This window comes from Leuciscus leuciscus, assembly GCF_965113295.1.
Source record: "Leuciscus leuciscus genome assembly, chromosome: 22".
NCBI classification, from domain to species: Eukaryota; Metazoa; Chordata; class Actinopteri; order Cypriniformes; family Leuciscidae; genus Leuciscus; species Leuciscus leuciscus.
In genome coordinates this window covers 1,456,407-1,476,406 of record NC_138746.1, presented here as the reverse complement: position 1 = coordinate 1,476,406, position 20,000 = coordinate 1,456,407, and the positions used below count along the sequence as shown (strand labels likewise).

Genomic DNA, 20,000 nt, shown 5'->3' with positions numbered 1-20,000 from the left:
GGCTGTTCCCTCAAATATTGCCCTATTTAAAGTTTTTTGGCTTTTAGTATGAATATGTTAGCCTTACTGTTATCTATAAGCTAGTGTGCTCCAAAACAATGACAAAATTCACATGTAGAAGACCAAACCCAACGTTGAAAATGAAAATCAGGTTGATGATGTTGGATTCTGACATCAACCTGATTTTAATTTTCACGTTGACGTCAATCTGACTTTCATTTCCAACCAAAATGCAACCTCTGCAACCAAAATCATCCCCTGACTGACGTTACTTCTTTCTACTCAATGACCTTGTCAGAAATGTAGTGGAGTAAAAAGTATGATATTTGTCTTTCAAATGTAGGGAAGTTAAAGTAAAGAGTTTCCAGAAAAAATAATACTCAAGTAAATGTACTTTGTTACTGTCCACTTCTGCGAGTCGCACGGGTATATCTGTGGCAATAGCCAACAATACATTGTATGGGTCAAAATTATTGATTTTTCTTTTATGCCAAAAATCATTAGGATATTAAGTAATTTTGTAAATTTCCTACCGTAAATATATCAAAAATGTATTTTTGTGAGTGAATGCAGCACAATCGTGAACATAAATGAACAACTTTAAAGGAGATTTTCTCAATGTTTAGATTTTTTGCACTCTCAGATTCCAGATTTCGGCCAAATATTGTCCTATCCTAACAAACATACATCAATGAAAAGCGTATTTATTCAGCTTTCAGATGATGTGTAAATCTCAATTTCAAAAAATGGACCCATGTGACTGGTTTTGTGGTCCAGGGTCACATATAGTGTTGATATGCATTAGTATAGATGATTTCTCACACATCTCTAATCTCCAGATTCCTCAACATGCTTCATGTACGCTTCATATATACAGTATACGTTTGTGTCGGTGAACATGCAGGTTATTCCAGGTCAGATGCGCTGTGCAGTTCTCGGGTTGTTTTACAGTCGGATCCTCCTACATGGTTCCTTCTTCTGTTAACTGTTGTTCATTATTAATTCAATGAATTGTAGCTCTTGGGATGTTGAGAGATCATTCGTGTCATTTACATATTCTGCTATATGCTGATAAACCTGTCGCTCTCGATCTCCTCCAGTCCTTCTGTCTCTGAGTGATAGTTTAGACTGTTTTATTACTGTCTTTTATTATAATTGTACAAGCGTCCTCCTTCAGCTCGAGCTTCTCGTGTCTTTCTGTGTCAAATCTGATCTGATTTTATCAAGGAAACGCAAGAATAACTTTGATATTGTTAGTAATATTTCAGCTGGACTGAAGCAGGTTTACTTCATTATCCAGACATCATCTTTAAAAAAAATTTTTTTTAGAAAAATATTCTTTTTATTAAATATGAATATTAAATATTAAATATGATCAGGCTTTTGAGGAACGTTTATTCGTTCATTTTGCAATCATCATTGCATTATATCCTTTAAAAATAGAGCTTTGATCATAAAACTAAGCATTTAAATATCATCTTACTACGACATATTATTGACAGATATTGATATTTATAAGCATTTTATGTAAGTATCATTGATTTACATTACAAGCATCAGAATTTAATCTTTTTGTCCATATGAATATCAGTATTTGCAGCATATTTTTGCTCAGTTTGAGTCTTTTAATAAAACTGAGCTGTTTTTCCTCCATATTCTCACTATATCATATAATATATGAGCCATAAAATCCCGATATATCAAATATGATACTATAAACAATTTTTTACTATTAATGTAATCCTTTCAGTTGTGAATGAGTACAAATGCCAGATATTTTGAATGTTTTTATCCACAGATGATATGTTGGAGGCTGTGCCAGACTGTAGTGTGTAATTATTCCATCATTTGTCCTGTTTTAGCAGCAGAACATCATGTTTTCCGGGTCTGTCCTGACGGAAACACTGAATGCTGACTGGAAACGTTTGATTTATCAGTTATCTTTATTAAAGCACACATCAGTTGAACTGATGATCACCTGCGTTTTCATTTCAGATCATCCAGAGATTTTACTCATTATATTACAATTGATTTCTTTAGGAATGTATTACGTAAACAACAACAACAGTTACATAATTAATTTGGGATGATAACAATAATTACAAAATCAAAATGACTTGTAATGAAGGTCTCTGTTATGTTCTTCATTTGAATGAATGAGAGATACAGCTTGTCCTGCTTTGTTTTATGAGGTTATTAATCTGCGTATTGATGTGTCGATATCTTGTGCTCGTCTGATCTCAGGTTTAGTTTAGATGCTTTTTCTAAGTTTTCATAACAGCCCGTTTCATAAGAGGATCAAGCCTGCGAATGTTCAGGCCGCCAGCCAGAGGATTTGATTGTGTGTGTGTGTGTGTGTTTATAAATCCCTCGCCTAGTTTATGGAGATGAATATTTACAAGTCTTAGTATTTCTCCCACTCGGTCTCGATAAGCATTTCCAAACCTCGTCTCTTTCTCTCTTGAAAATAATGTTAATTTGTCACTGCTGGTTTTTTTCAGGTGCAGGTCAAAGGTCAGAAGATATTCAGGTCTCAGCCCAGACATAAATAAATGTCCTTTGATGAAATATTGGAATATGATTCACTTTAAAATAAGGGTTGAAACGTTACGTCCTTCTTTAATCTGAATATCGCTGGAAATAAACCCAAAAGATCCTCCTATATGACATGTGACGAGGGTTATGATGAATATAATATTAAAGGGGTGGTTGATTATGATTTGACTTTTCTAACTGTAGTTAGTGTGTAATGTTGCTGTTTGATCATAAACAACATCTGCAAAGTTACGACGCTCAAAGTTCAGAGCAAAGGGAGATATTTGCTTTTAAAGAAATCGCTTTTTAAGGACTACAACAAACGGCTGGTAGAGACTACACCACATTCCTCCCGGATTAGTGACATCACCAACCCTACAATTTACATAAACCCCGCCCCCTGAACACAATTTATAGATTATCATGACAGAATATGACTAGAAGATAACTACACATCAGCTTCATAAATTCATCAACTAACCATTCAGAAATATCCTGTTGCTTCTACATGTTGTCTCTTCTTCTTGTGTCTCTCCATCATTGTCTGACTCCGGTTTGAACATAAAAGGCTTAGGGCCCTATCTCGCACCGAGCGCAATTGACTTTGTACACCGACGCATGTATCATTCCTATTTCACACCCGACGCACAGCGGACTTTTCACTCCACAGACGCACGTCTGTAAATTAGGGAATGAACTTTTCGGTTCCGGCGCAAACGTTCCCTGGTGCTATTTTGCAGTTTCAGAAAACAATTCCTCCACTGACCAGGAGAAACCTCGTCTAAAGTCAGTGGCGCGTTCAGATGCTATTTTAAGGGCGCATGCTTGGCCATAATGTAGCGTGTGCACAACACACACACACTTCTCTCATCTACACAGAAGCAGCAGTTTTCATTTTTGCAAATCATACATAATTACAAGGAAAAATATTCCACACGAGGGAAATCATTGTTGTGTCCATGAAGATGTGAAAGAATAGGCATAAATCTAGCTTACACATTTACCCAAATTATCATACGCCTGTTTAACCGAAGCTAATTTGTGTGTGTTTCTCCATCCCCAATGTCACTTCTCTGTGTTTTACGGCCCTGACGAGAACGTCGGTCTCCTCGGCTGTGAACCGCTCCTGGCGTGCGTCTGGCAAATCCGCCGTTATAATAGCATTCCGCCATGGAACAAGCGCGCCTGCTCTTAAAGGGAATGTGAGACGATGCTCTGATTGGTTTATTTCACGTTACGCCCAAACCACACCTATGAGTAATGAAGCTACTTCAGACCAACACATTTTAGATTTGCGTCGGAGAGTCATTTATCCCGCCGGTATAGTAGCAACAGCGCCCGAGATCCGCCCACAAAGTTACTTGCGTTTCGCACTCGATACTTGCGTTTCAGATCGTTTAAATAGGGCCCTAAAAGTTTTTGAAATTTTCGGTGCATGTGTGTGTGAAATAAAAGGACACAAGATGTTGAAGCTCCGCCCCCCTGTGCCGGAAGCAGCAGCTCATTTGCATTTAAAGGAACAGACACAAAAACGGTGTGTTTTTGCTCCCCCTCAAAAAGTGACAACTTTAACATACTATATAAAAATATCTGTAGGGTATTTTGAGCTAAAACTTCACACACACACTCTTATTTTACATGTTGTGAAAAGGGCATTATATACCCCTTTCAGTGAGTGTTTCAGTCTCGCGTGAGCAGCTCAGTTTAGTGTGGTCGTTGACTAATGATGTGGATGTTTGTGTGTGGCAGGAAAATATCTGGTTTTTGCTTAATGATGTGAAAAGATTAATGATTGTCTTATTAAGATGTTTGTGAGAGGAAAAAGAGAATATTAAAGCAATCAGACTGACACGGTTTGTTTTGTTGTATTTCAGGTTGTTGCGTCGCTGTTGAGTGTGTGTCGCTGGACATTTTCATTTTAAAACATTTTTCATTTGAATATTTTCTTGACTGGTTTCATGAGATTTATTCTGTTATGGAATATATTTTGGGGGTACAGATTTGTCCCATAAGTAAAGTTTTGCAAACCATCAGTGCATCACATTCAAAATATCCTCAATATCGCCACAAAAGAAATTAATAACTCCAACCTACAAGGGATGTAGAATATGGTCATGCAGATTAATATGTGTTCATAATCACTAATAAACAGCCAATATCCTAGTAATGTATGCATGATAATAAGCAACTAGTTAATAGTGAGAATTGGACCCTAAACTAAAGTGTTTCCTCTTTATTTGTTTGTTTCATGGATGTTACAATTATATGGAATTTTCAATTATTTTAAGGATGTTACATTTGTCCATATTCTGTGACTGTAAATATAGGTGTCATTTGTGTTTTAACAACGTTTAGCTGACGAATACTGATGCGGGAAGTTTGAATCTGTGAATATTGCCAGCTTCACAGAACAGTCCAAGTTCAAACACTATGAAACGCTCCATTGTTAACGTACAAGCTCTGAAACACTGCCAGTGGGAGTGTGTGTGTCCGAGCGCACAACAGGGTTTGCGAGGGAACACAAAAGATTTGAAAAAAAAAATTTAAATTTCTCCCATCCCAAATTTTTCCCACCACAATGTCCCGTACTAAACAATGATTGTGTGGAAAGTGCTCTTTTTTTTCCGCTGTTCTCCTGCTGGTCATGAGTCTGTGTTGTCATGGTAACGCAGCATCTGTGTGTCTGATGCTCCTGCTGGAAACTGATGCTCTCTCTCTCTCTCTCTCTCTCTCTCTCAGGATCTGAAGAAGGTGCTGTCGTTCCCTCCGTATCCGGGAGAGTTCCTGCACCCGGTGGTTTACGCCTGTACGGCTGTCATGCTCCTCTGTCTGTTTGCCTCCATCATCACCTACATAGTGCACCACAGGTAGGGCATTAAAGAGCCCCTATTATGATATTTTAAAGGTTCCTAATGTTGATTTGGCGTCTCCTACAACAGGTTCACATGCATCAAAGGTCAAAAACACTTTAATTTTCTCATAATCTCCACTGCACATCAGCTCTTTTCTCTCAGAGTCTGAAACGCTTCGTTTGAAGATTCAGTCTCTCTAAACTCCGCCTCTCTGAGAGCTGCTCTGCTCTGGTCAGACGGCCTAGTCTGCTGTGATTGGTCAGAAACCAAACGCTCATTATCAATTTTTGAATTTCATCTCTTCCTCAGCACAGTGGCCCTGTCCCAAATGGAACCCTAAGCACACGCGGTCTTCCTCTGAGTCCGCACTTTCGTGAAGTAATGCCGCTTTGACTGTCGGGAAGAAGTCTGCTGCGGAGCCCACATCAGCGCGGGCTCGGCAAAAGTGCGCATCAAGGGCGCAAATCGACCTCATGGGGGAGCTCGCGAGCACCCTTCTGAGATCTAAAAATGACAAATGGGACACACTGCGGTCTCACGGACTTAACGGACACGCGCACGCGGCAGCCATTGTAAGTCCACAAGACCGAAAGTGCACATGAAGTGTGCCATTTGGGACAGGGCCAGTGATACAAACAGCAAGGATTTTGCAATAATTATAAACTTTAAAGAGCACACATTCTGCTTTTTTCTCCATGTTCATCTTTCTCTAGTGTGTAATGTTGCTGTTTGAGCATGAAAAAGGGAATTAATCTCTATATCAGTGTCAGTATTTATGAACTCCCTGAAACGCCTCCAAGGTCTTGAGTTTCTTCCGTCACAATATTCCTCATTTAAATAATTCATACGTAAAATAAAGGGGCGGGGCCTGTTTGAGTTAGTTAGTAGTGTGTTGAAACCAAAGAAAAATATGGACGTAGTGTGTGTGACGTCACCCGTAGTGTTTCTGAAGAGCGTTTTTGAAGCCCAAAGTGGGCGGAGCCAGCCATCGCCATCTTGGCAGCGCGTCACTCCCGGATAAACGAAAATGTGCAGCGAGGCGGATTATCTGAGGTGACGTGATGCTAACAGACAGCAGACAAACGGCTAATAGTGACATCAGCAGAAATCCACCTGTCACTCAAGTGGCCACGCCCTTAATTATGCAGAACTTTAAGGCTTAATATAATTTAAATGGATGAGTTATTAAAATTGTCGTCATGAAGAGCAATATTAGCTATATAGACCAAACCAATTTTTGCACCAGACTGTAAACATATTTTTTTCTGCTGTAAAGTTTGGCATTTTAACATGGGAGTTTATGGGATAGACTCTCTTTTGGAGCCGGTCTCTAGTGGCCAATCGATGAACTGCAGTTTAAGTCACTTCAGTGTTGGATTCAAGGAGAGACCGCTTGGTTGTAACTGGTGGTTATGGTAAGGGGCGGGACATTTCCCAAACACACTCGAAGCGCTCGACCAATCACAACACACTGCTCCAGCCGACCAATCAGAGCACAGTGTGCTTTTCAGAAGGAGGGGCTTCATAGAGACAGGAAGTAAACAGAGCGTTACTGACAGACTGGGAAGAGAGGAGCCGCAACAATGGAGAATATGAGGAAAATAATCAACATTCAAGCAGGAAAACCTGTTCTAGTAGAATCAAGACTTTATAAAAGGGCATAATAGATCGTCTTTCAGTTTGTTGTGAATGTGCTGGTGAATAAGGCTGTGACACACACACACACACACACACACACACACACACACACACACACACACACACACACACACACACACACACACACACTCATGAATAGTTCAGCTTTATTGATCTTCCATCATGAAGACACTCATGAGTCAGAAGTGGACGTCTGTCAGATTTCACATACTGTCACGACTCCCACTTCTGATCCACAGCTTTCGTCTCAGTTAGACGTTTGTTTTCCTCAGACTGTGAGTCAGGCGTATCTCGTGTGTGTGTGTGTGTGTGTGTGTGTGTGTGTGAGCTGTAGATGTAGATTCTTTCATTTACAAGCCAGACTCTTGAGATGAAATCAGTCCATCATCAGGGCTTCAGGGAAATCACACTCCAGCCACAGAATCGTGTCATCTTTTCTTCGGCTATCCGCAAATGAATCTTTATTGAGTTCTCTAGGAAACCTCTGGGGCTAATGTGTCTCTTTAAGAGATTTAATCATCATGTTGTGGGCTGAAGTTCACCACACACACTCATAACGTCTTCTTGACTGTGTTAAATGACGCTGCATGTGAATAAGATGCTGGTATTTGAGCTGACATGAAGAATGTAGAAATGGTGCTTTTGTTGTGTGAGTTCAGCCCTCAGTTTCTGCATATTGAATCAGTTCGCCTGATTTCATGATCTTTTTTGTCTTTAAAGTATGAAATTATGAAACATTTACACTAGCGTTTAAAAGTTTGGGGTGAGTACGATTTCAATACTTTTATTCCGCAGGGAAACATTAAATTGATATAAAGGGACTGAACACATTTATAATGTTACAAAAGATTCTGTTTCAAATAAATGCTGTTTTTTTTTTTACTTCCTATTCATCAAAAAATCCTAAAAAATAAAATGTATTAGGATTTCCACAAAAACATGACCTGCGTTCAACATTGATAATAATCATAAATGTTTCTTGATCATCATATTAGAGTGATTTGTGAAGGATCATGTGACACTGAAGACTGGAGTAATGATGCTGAACATTCAGCTTTGATCACAGGAATAAATTACACTTTACTATATATTCACATAGAAAACAGATGATTTAAATTACAATTACACTGTTTTTACTGTATTTTTTATCAAATAAATGCTGCTTTGGTGAGCAGAAGAGACTTAAAAAAAAAAAAAAAACCTGTATATGAATATAATGACCATTTCTCAATAATGAAGTCAAACATTAGTACAGATCATGTGATTTTGGGAGAATTTGATGTGAAATATGAGTGCATATTGAGCTCTCTGACTTTAGTTGCAGACAGACTTTGATATTTCTAGTAAATCAGAGCAAAGTTGTTGGTATGTATTGTGTTTATCAATTCCATAACATGTCAGACTAGTGGAAAGATATTATAATAAGATAGTTTACATTGTAATAATATTTCACAATTTTACTGCATTTTTCTCAAATAAATGCAGCCTTTATGAGCAGAAGAGACTTATTTCAAAAACATAAAAAAATCTGACCGACCCCAAACTTTTTAAACCATAATGTATATTAAATTTATGATAAGGCCAGTGAAATAAGTCCGCCTGTGAGTCTATAAAAGGAAAAGCCACAGTTGATGTCACAGTTGTGAGTCTGACAGGCGTATCCATCACAGCATGATTGTGTTTGGCTGCGGATCCTGCCAACTTTATCAAGAGTGTAAGTGGAAATGCTGTGAGACCTATTTAAAGTCCATCACATCGTTTCTTCCTGCAGGCTTGAGTCTCACACACACACACACACACACACACACACACACACACACACACACACACACACACACACACACACACACACACACACACACACACACTGGAGTGATGCCAGGTTTGAGCTTGTGACCCAGAGAGACTCTCTGCTCCTTCAGTCGAGCTGAGCTCATGATTTATGGCTCTGAGAGGAGAAATCTGTTCCTGAACTTACAGAGACAGCGTTTTAATGCATCGTGGGCTGCGGGTTCATGGGAGTTTTATAATGACTTTTAATTTAAGCGAAGCTGGTGAGAACCTGGCCGTCTGGATCCACTCGGTCTGAAAGGAAATACAAAGGAGAGCAAGTACTTTCAGGTGGTAAAATTTGTAAAAAGATGATGTGCTCATGGGGACCCAGGTTTGAGTGTGTGTGTGTGTGTGTATATAATATATTATAGTTTATTATATTATGTTTATAAAAAAAAAAACATACTGAAACATTAAATTCATTGCATTTTATGATACATTTGAATATATATATATATAAATACAATAAACATATACTCAAATATATCATAAAATATAATATTTTTTTAATATTTTAATATTGTTTTTAATTTAAATATTTTTCTGCAAATAATTATTTATAATATAAATATAAAAAAATATTATATATATTTATATATTACAAATAATATAAACATGTTCTAAAATATAAAAAATATATATTTAATTGTATTTTATTATATATTTTCTTTAATTTTATATTTATTTTTTATTAAAAAGCATATGTACTAAAATACAAAAGACACATTTTTTTTTTTTTTATGCGTTCTCAGACCTATTTTGTTTTCAGTAATATTTCTATAACCCTCTTATGATGTGAAATGATGTATTTGCTGCAGTTCTGGTGTGTTTATGTCCTGATGACCTGTACGTCTCTTATGCACTCAGAGGCACATTTAGGGCTTTAATCCGGTTTCCACATGTTGACCATATGTTGTGTGTGTGTTTGTTTTATCCTGCTTTCCCAGTACAATCCGGATCAGTCGTAAGGGATGGCACATGCTTCTGAACTTCTGCTTCCACTCGGCCCTGACGTTCGCTGTGTTCGCTGGAGGCATCAACCGAATCAAACACCCCATCATCTGCCAGGCCGTGAGTCTCGTGTCTTTCCATCTCTCAGATCGGCTCCTTCAGTGCCTTTCCGGCCCTAGAAATCGATTATTCATGTGTAGGGGTGTGTACGGAGCTCGCTGTGTGTGTGTGTGTGTGTTCATGTTTTTCATGCACTCGGCCTCTGACCTTAATGAAAACACGTTACACACTTGAAGTCATCCATACAGACCTTCACGTATGTGCACTTTAGATGCTGTGGTGCCTTCAGGTGCTCTCAGCGGCTCTTTCAGACTCTTCTCGTGCGCAGCGCTGACGGGCTTCAGTCATTGTGTAGAAGACTGCATTTCATCCCACATCATGGACTAAAGATAAAGATGAAATTAAAGTTTGGGTCAGTGGGACGCTGTAGGTTTATATAAGTGCGGCGTCTTCATCCGGTCCTGAACGCTGCAGGCGTCACATCAATCTCGTATTCAGAAGACGCAATATTAAAAACTACACTTGTCATTGCTTTTTAATTCTACTTTATTGAATGCGAATTTGCATCCTGTTACTCGTAATCAAATCAAATTCAGTAATTTACTAACAATTTTATAACATTATATAACATTTGCATGCTTTAGAGAGTGCTCAATTCACTAAAGATGCACTGACTGACTGGTATAATAAGCTGATTATGATTTTTATGTCATGGCCAATAACCTATTGTAAGCAAGCAAGCAAGCTAGCAAATTTTATTTATATAGCACTTTTCCAAACAAGTCAATGCAGTTCAAAGTGCTTTACAGACACACACAAAAAAATTTAATAAATTGAAGTACAAGTAAAATACAAGAATAAAAATAAACATTAAATTACAAACATTGTAAAATATTACAGGAAAGCCAGGCTAAAGAGATATGTTTTTAATTTAGACTTAAAACTATTTATATTTCTAGTACGTTTTACTTCTTCTGGAAGATTATTCCAGCGGCGAGGAGCGTAGCGGCTAAAGGCAGCGTCACCAGATCTTTTAGTTCTACTGTGTGGTACTGTTAAAAGATCTGAGAGTCCTTATAGATTCATATACTGTAAGCATTTTTAAAAGATAGTCTGGAGCAAGTGCATGCAGTGCCTTATAAACTAATAAAAGGTTTTTAAAATCAATACGAAAACTAACAGGTAACCGATGTAATGATTTTAGTATAGGTGTGATGTGTTCTCTCTTCTTGGTCTTTGTCATCACTCGAGCAGCTGAGTTTTGTATTAATTGTAGTTTATTAATGTGGTCTTTGGTAGACCAGAAAGGAGGGCATTACAATAGTCAAGTCTGCTAGTTATAAATGTATGCATACATTTTTCTACATTTGCATCCTGTTTGCTTATCATATTCAAATCAAATTCAGAAATTTTAGTTTAGACATTTACAATTAAATGTTGAATAGTGCACAATCCTGAATTAAACACATGCATGTGACACACTAACAATTTTTATCATTTTATAACTTTGCATGTTTTTTTTTAGAGTGATAAATTCTCTAGAGATGCACTGATATTACAATTCTGACTGGTCTAATAAGCCAATATAATTTGTATGTTATGGCCAATAACTGATAAATGTCCTATAGTAAAAATCTATGCTTTTTTTGAATGGAGAAAATGTCTTTATTGCATTAAATGAGTCAAAAATCTCAAAAATTAAGTTACAGGTTAATCATTGGATTCTGATGATTAAAAGAGGTTTTATTGAAGAGAATGTGTGTGTGATTAAACCAGCAGTATTGCTTATATGCTTTTAATGAGAGAGTGCTGTATCTTTGTATCTTAGTTAGCTCTAAATTATGGCAAAAGTAATTTCTAAATGGGTGGCAAAGAGTGTAAATATCTGATAAATTGATAACACAGCACCAATATTATAAATATATTCCCCTGTGGTGCCATTCTGATTGTTTAGATGATTTAGTATGTGAATATGATGTTTGATTGGTTAGTTGAGAGGTTTGTGTGAGGAGTTTGATGGAACTGGTCTTGCAGTCTGTCTTTAAAAGAAGTCTTTTCAGCTCACCAAGGCTGCATTTATCTCATCAAAAATATTTACTGTAAAAATACAATAAAAAATGTGAAATATTATTGCAGTTTAAAATATCTGAATATATTGTAAACAATAGTTTATTCCTTGAAATAAGTATTTTCTGCTCACCAACGCTGCATTTATTTGATCCAAAAAAAATTACAGTAAAAAAAACAGTAAAATTGTGAAATAATATTGCAGTTTAAAATAGCTGTTTTATATCTGAATATATTGTAAACTATAGTTTATTCCTTGAAAGGAGTCTTTTTCTGCTCACCAAGGCTGCATTTATTTGATAAAAAAAAAAAAAAACAGTAAAAAAATACAGTAAAATTGTGAAATAATATTGCAATTTAATATAGCTGTTTTCTATCTGAATATATTGTAAACAATAGTTTATTCCTTGAAATAAGTATTTTCTGCTCACCAAGGCTGCATTTATTTGATCCAAAAAAAATTACAGTAAAAAAAATACAGTAAAATTGTGAAATAATATTGCAGTTTAAAATAGCTGTTTTATATCTGAATATATTGTAAACTATAATTTATTCCTTGAAAGGAGTCTTTTCTTGCTCACCAAGGCTGCATTTATTTGATCCAAAAAAAGTAAAGTTAAAAAATACAGTAAAATTTGAATATATTGTAAACTGTAAATTTATTCCTGTGATCAAAGCTGAATTTTTTGCATCATTTATTCCTGTGACCAAAGATGATTTTTTGTTCTTTTTTTATTTTTTTTTGTTAGCATAATTACTCCAGTCTTCAGTGTCACATGATCCTTCATAAATATTTCTTGAGCATCAAATCATCATATTAGAGTGATTTCTGAAGGATCATGTGACACTGAAGACTGGAGTAATGATGCTGAAAATTCAGCTTTGATCACAGGAATAAATTACACTTTACTATACACTCACCTAAAGGATTATTAGGAACACCATACTAATACTGTGTTTGACCCCCTTTCGCCTTCAGAACTGCCTTAATTCTACGTGGCATTGATTCAACAAGGTGCTGAAAGCATTCTTTAGAAATGTTGGCCCATATTGATAGGATAGCATCTTGCAGTTGATGGAGATTTGTGGGATGCACATCCAGGGCACGAAGCTCCCGTTCCACCACATCCCAAAGATGCTCTATTGGGTTGAGATCTGGTGACTGTGGGGGCCATTTTAGTACAGTGAACTCATTGTCATGTTCAAGAAACCAATTTGAAATGATTCGAGCTTTGTGACATGGTGCATTATCCTGCTGGAAGTAGCCATCAGAAGATGGGTACATGGTGGTCATAAAGGGATGGAGATGGTCAGAAACAATGCTCAGGTAGGCCGTGGCATTTAAACGATGCCCTATTGGCACTAAGGGGCCTAAAGTGTGCCAAGAAAACACCCCCCACACCATTACACCACCACCACCAGCCTGCACAGTGGTAACAAGGCATGATGGATCCATGTTCTCATTCTGTTTACGCCAAATTCTGACTCTACCATCTGAATGTCTCAACAGAAATCGAGACTCATCAGACCAGGCAACATTTTTCCAGTCTTCAACTGTCCAATTTTGGTGAGCTTGTGCAAATTGTAGCCTCTTTTTCCTATTTGTAGTGGAGATGAGTGGTACCCGGTGGGGTCTTCTGCTGTTGTAGCCCATCCGCCTCAAGGTTGTGCGTGTTGTGGCTCCACAAATGCTTTGCTGCATACCTCGGTTGTAATGAGTGGTTATTTCAGTCAAAGTTGCTCTTCTATCAGCTTGAATCAGTCGGCCCATTCTCCTCTGACCTCTAGCATCAACAAGGCATTTTCGCCCACAGGACTGCCGCATACTGGATGTTTTTCCCTTTTCACACCATTCTTTGTAAACCCTAGAAATGGTTGTGCGTGAAAATCCCAGTAACTGAGCAGATTGTGAAATACTCAGACCGGCCCGTCTGGCACCAACAACCATGCCACGCTCAAAATTGCTTAAATCACCTTTCTTTCCCATTCTGACATTCAGTTTGGAGTTCAGGAGATTGTCTTGACCAGGACCACACCCCTAAATGCATTGAAGCAACTGCCATGTGATTGGTTGATTAGATAATTGCATTAATGAGAAATTGAACAGGTGTTCCTAATAATACTTTAGGTGAGTGTATATTCACATAGAAAACTGCTATTTTAATTTCTAATAACATTTCACAATTTTTACTGTATTTTCGATCAAATATATTCAGGCTTGGTGAGCAGAAGAGACATTTCAAAATCATTCAAAATCACAAAAAACGCAGATTTGCATGCGATTGATCTCGTTGTTCTGGTGAGAAGCTCCAGTCGGATGTCTCTGGGTTTGTCGGGGGTTTTCTGTAAGGCTTCAGTGTCGCGGCTCAAGGTCGTTCTCAGATTTATATTTATTCATCTTCATGTGTTTCATCTCAGAGGGATGTAGAGAAGCCGGATTTGATTGGCCGAGTGACGGATGACATGGGAAAGTGTAATCTGTGTAATGGGAATCCGTCGTCAGTCAGTGTCTCCTGATGATATGGATCTGAGGTTCTATCCTTCTGGGTAATTTCACACGAGTGTATGTGTGAACATGACCACGCGGCTCCCTTAGACGAGAAATATATGATTATTTTATTTGCTGTATCTGCAAACATGCGTGAGTGGATGAGAGACATTATATTTAGTCAGGATTCCCGCTGAATATAGGACAGCGCAGCATTTCATTTAGAGACGGGAACTGTATATAGTTATATGTTCATCTGAGCGAGCTTAACGTTGATATGTGTGTGTTATTGTAGTGTCATTAGGATACAATTCCAGTTTTTATTTTAATAGGCCTGGCTGTTTAATTGGCCTTGAGATTATTAAGATCAGTCACCATTTCAGTTATTTTATGTGTCTCATTTTCCATTGGATACATCCGGTTCAATGATCATGAGACACATTACGCAACATTAATGTCACTGTCATTCCAACCTGATGTGTTTCATGTATTTGATTTGAGAGATAACAACCAAAGGCAAAATTATCACTAATCAAAGCTGTTAAACAGGCAATTATGTCTGTCCCATTTGCTTTCATTAAGCTTTACTATCATAAATCTGTGATATACTGTACACACTACTACTGTTAAACGTTTGAGGTCAGTACGATTTTTTTAAGTTGTTGAAATAAGTCTCTCCTGCTCATCAAGGCTATATTTATTTGATCAAAAATGCAGTAAAAATGGTGTAATATTATTATAATGTAAATCATCTGTTTTCTATGTGAATATATAGTAAAGTGTAATTTATTCCTGTGATCAAAGCTGAATTTTCAGCATCATTACTCCAGTCTTCAGTGTCACATGATCCTTCACAAATCATTCTAATATGATGATTTGATGCTCAAAATACAGTTATGATTATTATTATGAATATGTTTGTGGAAACCGTGATACATTTTATTTCTCGGGATTCTTTGATGAACAGAAAGTTCAAAAGAACAGCATTTATTTAAAATATAAATTTTTTTGCAACGTTTTAAATGTCACTTTTTAATGCATCAATTTAATGCATTCTTGCCAATTAAAAGTATTATTTATGAGCATATTCATGTACTATGGTATTTTACATGATACTTCAAATATGCTTCTGAAAATAGCATGCGTTAGTTTTATCTGGAATTGTTTCAGTGTGTTTTGCGCCTCAAACACTGTTCTGTGTGTGTGTGTGTGTGTGTGTGTGTGTGTGTGTGTGTGTGTGTGTGTGTGTGTGTGTGTGTGTGTGTGTGTGTTTCAGGTCGGGATCGTGTTGCATTACTCGTCTCTGTCCACTATGCTCTGGTTGGGTGTAACGGCACGAAACATCTACAAACAAGTGACCAAAAAACCCCAGCAAGCTCAAGACGGAGATCACGCGCCGCCTCACCCAAAATCCCCCATGCTGAGGTACGAACCATCGGAAACACACGTGTGCTCGACTCCAGGTTTCACTGAGACGTTGTTCTCTGGTTATGACACACTCAGAGTTGATTTGAACACATTAGCCGCCTGGTGCTTGACATTATTCTGAAGAGAAGGAGATGAAGCTCTTCCAGCATCAGGATGGTGATTGTGACCTTAACGTTAACCTTCTGTCAGTGTCAAGATGATAAACACAGGGCACGTTCTACATGTGAATAAAGCAACCGGAGAGAGAATAAGAGTGAGATCACAGTGTCTCATAACTAATGTGTCTAAATCAGTGTGTGATGAAGTTATCTTCACCCTTGGGCTGGTCAGTGTACGGTAGTTACCGTTTATACCGCGGTAGAGCTGTCGATGGGTAAGTGTGCTTGTTTTATAGTTTAATTGTTGAGTTTAGTTGTTTACGGTTGTTAAACACACAACTTTGTACATTAATAACAATTTATAGGGCTGTCACGATTCAAATTTTTAATTTTAATTGCACATCAAATGTGGCTGAGAAATGCCCCCCAAATGATCATTTTAAGTCATTATTGTGTTAACTGAGAAAATTTGTTCAAACGCCGATTTATTCAGGAATGAAGTAAATGGCTCTCTTTATGAATGGGTCGTTGAATCATTGGTTCACCCGATTGATTCGCTCAAAACGCAAATTCATTTAGAAATATCAAGGCCGTCTTGAACATTTCTTTATTTAAACCAGATTTACAAATGAGGACGTCCCTAAAGGGAGGTTTTGGGAGATTTTTGTCAGGCTTTGGTCACGTCTGGGTACAAATATGTCCCCAAAAAAATTGTTAAGTAGACACACACACACACCTTCACTATAAAACAAATATATTTAACACAGCTTGTCTGCTCGTCGGCTGGTGCTTCACAGTTTTTAATCTGGGATTTTTAGTTCTTCTGGGTTTATTGTGTTGAAAGTAGGTCAGGTTGTGTTCTCTCAGCGGTGGTTCAGAGACGGTCGGGCTGGAAGACGCGAGTCAGATGCTGTAAACCGTTCAGCACGACGCTCCATTTACACTTCAATTCATCCTTTCCTCCTATTAATCTGGTTCTTAATTAACAGAGAACATGGGGATGGTTCCTCAGTACTAGTGTACAGCCCAGGATATACTGATAAATGAAGCCTGTTATTTCTTTAAGTGTATGTGAAACCGTAAATGCAAACGTTAGTGTGTGTGTGTGTGTGTGTTGGTGTGTGTGTTATGGCCAGAGAATACTGCAGATAATAGTATAGTATAAGCTGGATCAATAGCTCAGTAATGTTTCTTCTCATCTGTGATGTGCACTTCCATGAGTTTGATTGAAACTCGTTTCTTCTCCAGAGTGATTCTGCTGTACGACCGCAAGCGACATGATTGTTTTTTCGTTTATCTGCCTTCAGAATTATTCTCTCATGCTTCAAATCTCCTGCGGTTCATTTTATTTCTTGATTGTTGTTTGGATCAGCACATCTATTTTACGCTCTCACATCTCAGTTTCTCTTTTAGTCCAGTTTAAGTTCATGTTGCAAGCTCATCTGAACATGGTTTCTCGGTTTAAAGGCTTACAGAACATCACTTTTACACTAACATGCTATTAATTACGTCCAAGTCACATCAGGTTTGATTTAAGGCAAGTAATCAGGGTAAAAAAAATATCATTTCATTAATTACACTAAGAAACGCAAACCTTTTTTATATTTCAAGTTTCCTCAAATGTTACATTACTGTAAATTATGCAAATGATGTATTCACTAATTAAATATGCACTAATTTGCATAGACTTCCAAAACAGAAATCTGAACACTCGATGAAGCCAGATTTAATCTTCTTGTATTGTTTTGTTGACAATAGAGTTTTGGATATCTATTTTTATCACTCCATAAATGAGAAAATACTGTCAAAAACAGCCAGAAACTGACAGTGCATGAGATAACAGTGGTTTTACCTGAAGTGTCTTGCCTTGAAACATTTTAAATACTTTAGAAAGTTACTGTAATAATACAGTAAAATCCATATTATGTGCTATTATGGTTAATATTCAGCTTGTTTCGGCCCATTAGTCAACAGAACCTGTATAAACACACTCAGGGCCCTATCTCTCACCCAGCGCAACTGACTTTGTACAGCGACGCACGTATCATTCCTATTTTGCACCCGACGCACAGCGGACTTTTCCCTCCACAGACGCACGTCTGTAAATTAGGGAATGAACTTGCGCTCCCGGGGGCGGATCAGCGAAAAGAGGAGGCGTGTTCCGGCGCAAACGTTCCCTGGTGCTATTTTGCAGTTTCAGAAAACAATTCCTCCACTGACCAGGAGAAACCTTGTCTAAAGTCAGCGGCGCGTTCAGATGCTATTTTAAGGGCGCATGCTTGGCCATAATGTAGCGTGTGCACAACACACACACACTTTGATTCTCTCATTTACACAGAAGCAGCAGTTTTCATTTTTGCAAACCATACATTATTACAAGGAGAAAATATTCCACACGAGGGAAATTGTTGTGTCCATGAAGATGTGAAAAAATAGGCATAAATCTAGCTTACACATTTACCCAAATTATCATACGCCTGTTTAACCGAAGCTAATCTGGGTGTGTTTCTCCATCCCCAATGTCACTTCTCTGTGTTTTACGGCCCTGACGAGAACGTCGGTCTCCTCGGCTGTGAACCGCTCTTGGCGTGCGTCTGGGAAATCCGCTGTTATAATAGCAATCCGCCATGGAACAAGCGCGCCTGCTCTTAAAGGGAATGTGAGATGACGCTCTGATTGGTTTATTTCACGTTACGCCCAAACCACACCTATGAGTAATGAAGCTACTTCAGACCAACACATTTTAGATTTGCGTCGGAGAGTCATTTATCCCGCCGGTATAATAGCAACAGCGCCCGAGACCCGCCCACAAAGTTACTTGCGTTTCGCGTTTGATACTTGCGTTTCAGATCGTTAAAATAGGGCCCTATGTGTGTGTGATGAAGGTCGCAGCATCTTTAGTTTAACTGAGAGACATGAGTGTATGCGTTGTTTACTCTGGAATAGTTTTACCCATCCATGTTTGTGGACTAGTCATGATCCTAAAGCTAGACTAGTCATGATCATGTGACTTTCTGGCTGTAATGCACCGTTTCCCCCCCACACATCACACACATTATGAGCCCAATGAAGAAGTATTTTAGTTAAAACGCGTATATTAATTCTCCTGTACTGTGTTTATGGTTTTAGCTGTAAGTGTCTCGGGCTTTTAGTGGAGAAACTGCTGTTCTAGGATTTCTTTACAATCAACTTCCATTTGTTAACATTAGTTGTAATGAGAAATGCAACATTCTGAACATTCAGTTCAACATTTTACGACATTCTAAGATTGTAACAGTTTGTTTTACAAGACAATTGTATTTCATTATCTTCTTTCTACTTAAAATTTTACGTTTAATTCAGTGTTATTTGACTTTTTTTTATTATTTCTGAAATTTACTGAATATATTTATTCTGAATTAAAAAAAATAAATGGCAAGAACTAAATTAAACATAATTAATTATTAAACATTATTAATGTGTGCGTGTGTGTGCGCGTGTCTGTGTGTGTGTCTGTGTGTGTGTGTGTGTGTGTGTGTGTGTGTGTGTGTGTGTGTGTGTGTGTGTGTGTGCGGCGTGCGTGTGGTATGCGTGTGTTTCTAAAGCAGATAATGTGCTGACACTGGTGTATCTTTGCTCGCTGGGACGATCTCATGTGATTGACTCTAATGCTGTGTGTCACAGGAGCCGATGGAGAGAAATCAATTTCACACACACACACACACACACACACACACTCACTCACTCCCACCCACTCTCACACACACACACACAGAATCACATCAGCGCCGGCGTCCTATCAAGCGACCTTCCACCAGGTCATAGTCTTCCTCCATTTCTCAACGTCTTCAGTTGTGATTCATGAAGATGTGATTGTAAAGCTGAGCATGAAGAGATGCATTATGGGAGAATCTGTTCTCATTCACTTTTCACACAGTTATTGAACTGAATTAACACTGAAGATGAACAATGTAGAGCTGAATTCAATTCACACACTCTTACACACACACACATCTGGTTTACTATCTTTGTGAGGACTCTCCATAGACG

The 20,000-nt window shown here is 37.9% G+C and overlaps 1 protein-coding gene and 1 long non-coding RNA gene across 3 annotated transcripts in view; one reads left to right on the top strand and one right to left on the bottom strand.

Moving 5' to 3' along the window:
* LOC309486292 overlaps positions 1–20,000 on the bottom strand; it is a 431,359-nt gene that overhangs the window by 282,131 nt on the left and 129,228 nt on the right. The window lies entirely within an intron of this gene.
* Positions 1–20,000, top strand: part of adgra1b (adhesion G protein-coupled receptor A1b) — a 131,797-nt gene that overhangs the window by 103,508 nt on the left and 8,289 nt on the right. For both annotated transcript variants that reach the window (XM_082153295.1, XM_082153294.1), the window contains 3 exons: positions 5,275–5,402; positions 9,827–9,950; positions 15,722–15,870. In XM_082153295.1, coding sequence (XP_082009421.1) covers positions 5,275–5,402; positions 9,827–9,950; positions 15,722–15,870 — 401 coding nt within the window. The remainder of the gene's footprint in view (positions 1–5,274; positions 5,403–9,826; positions 9,951–15,721; positions 15,871–20,000) is intronic.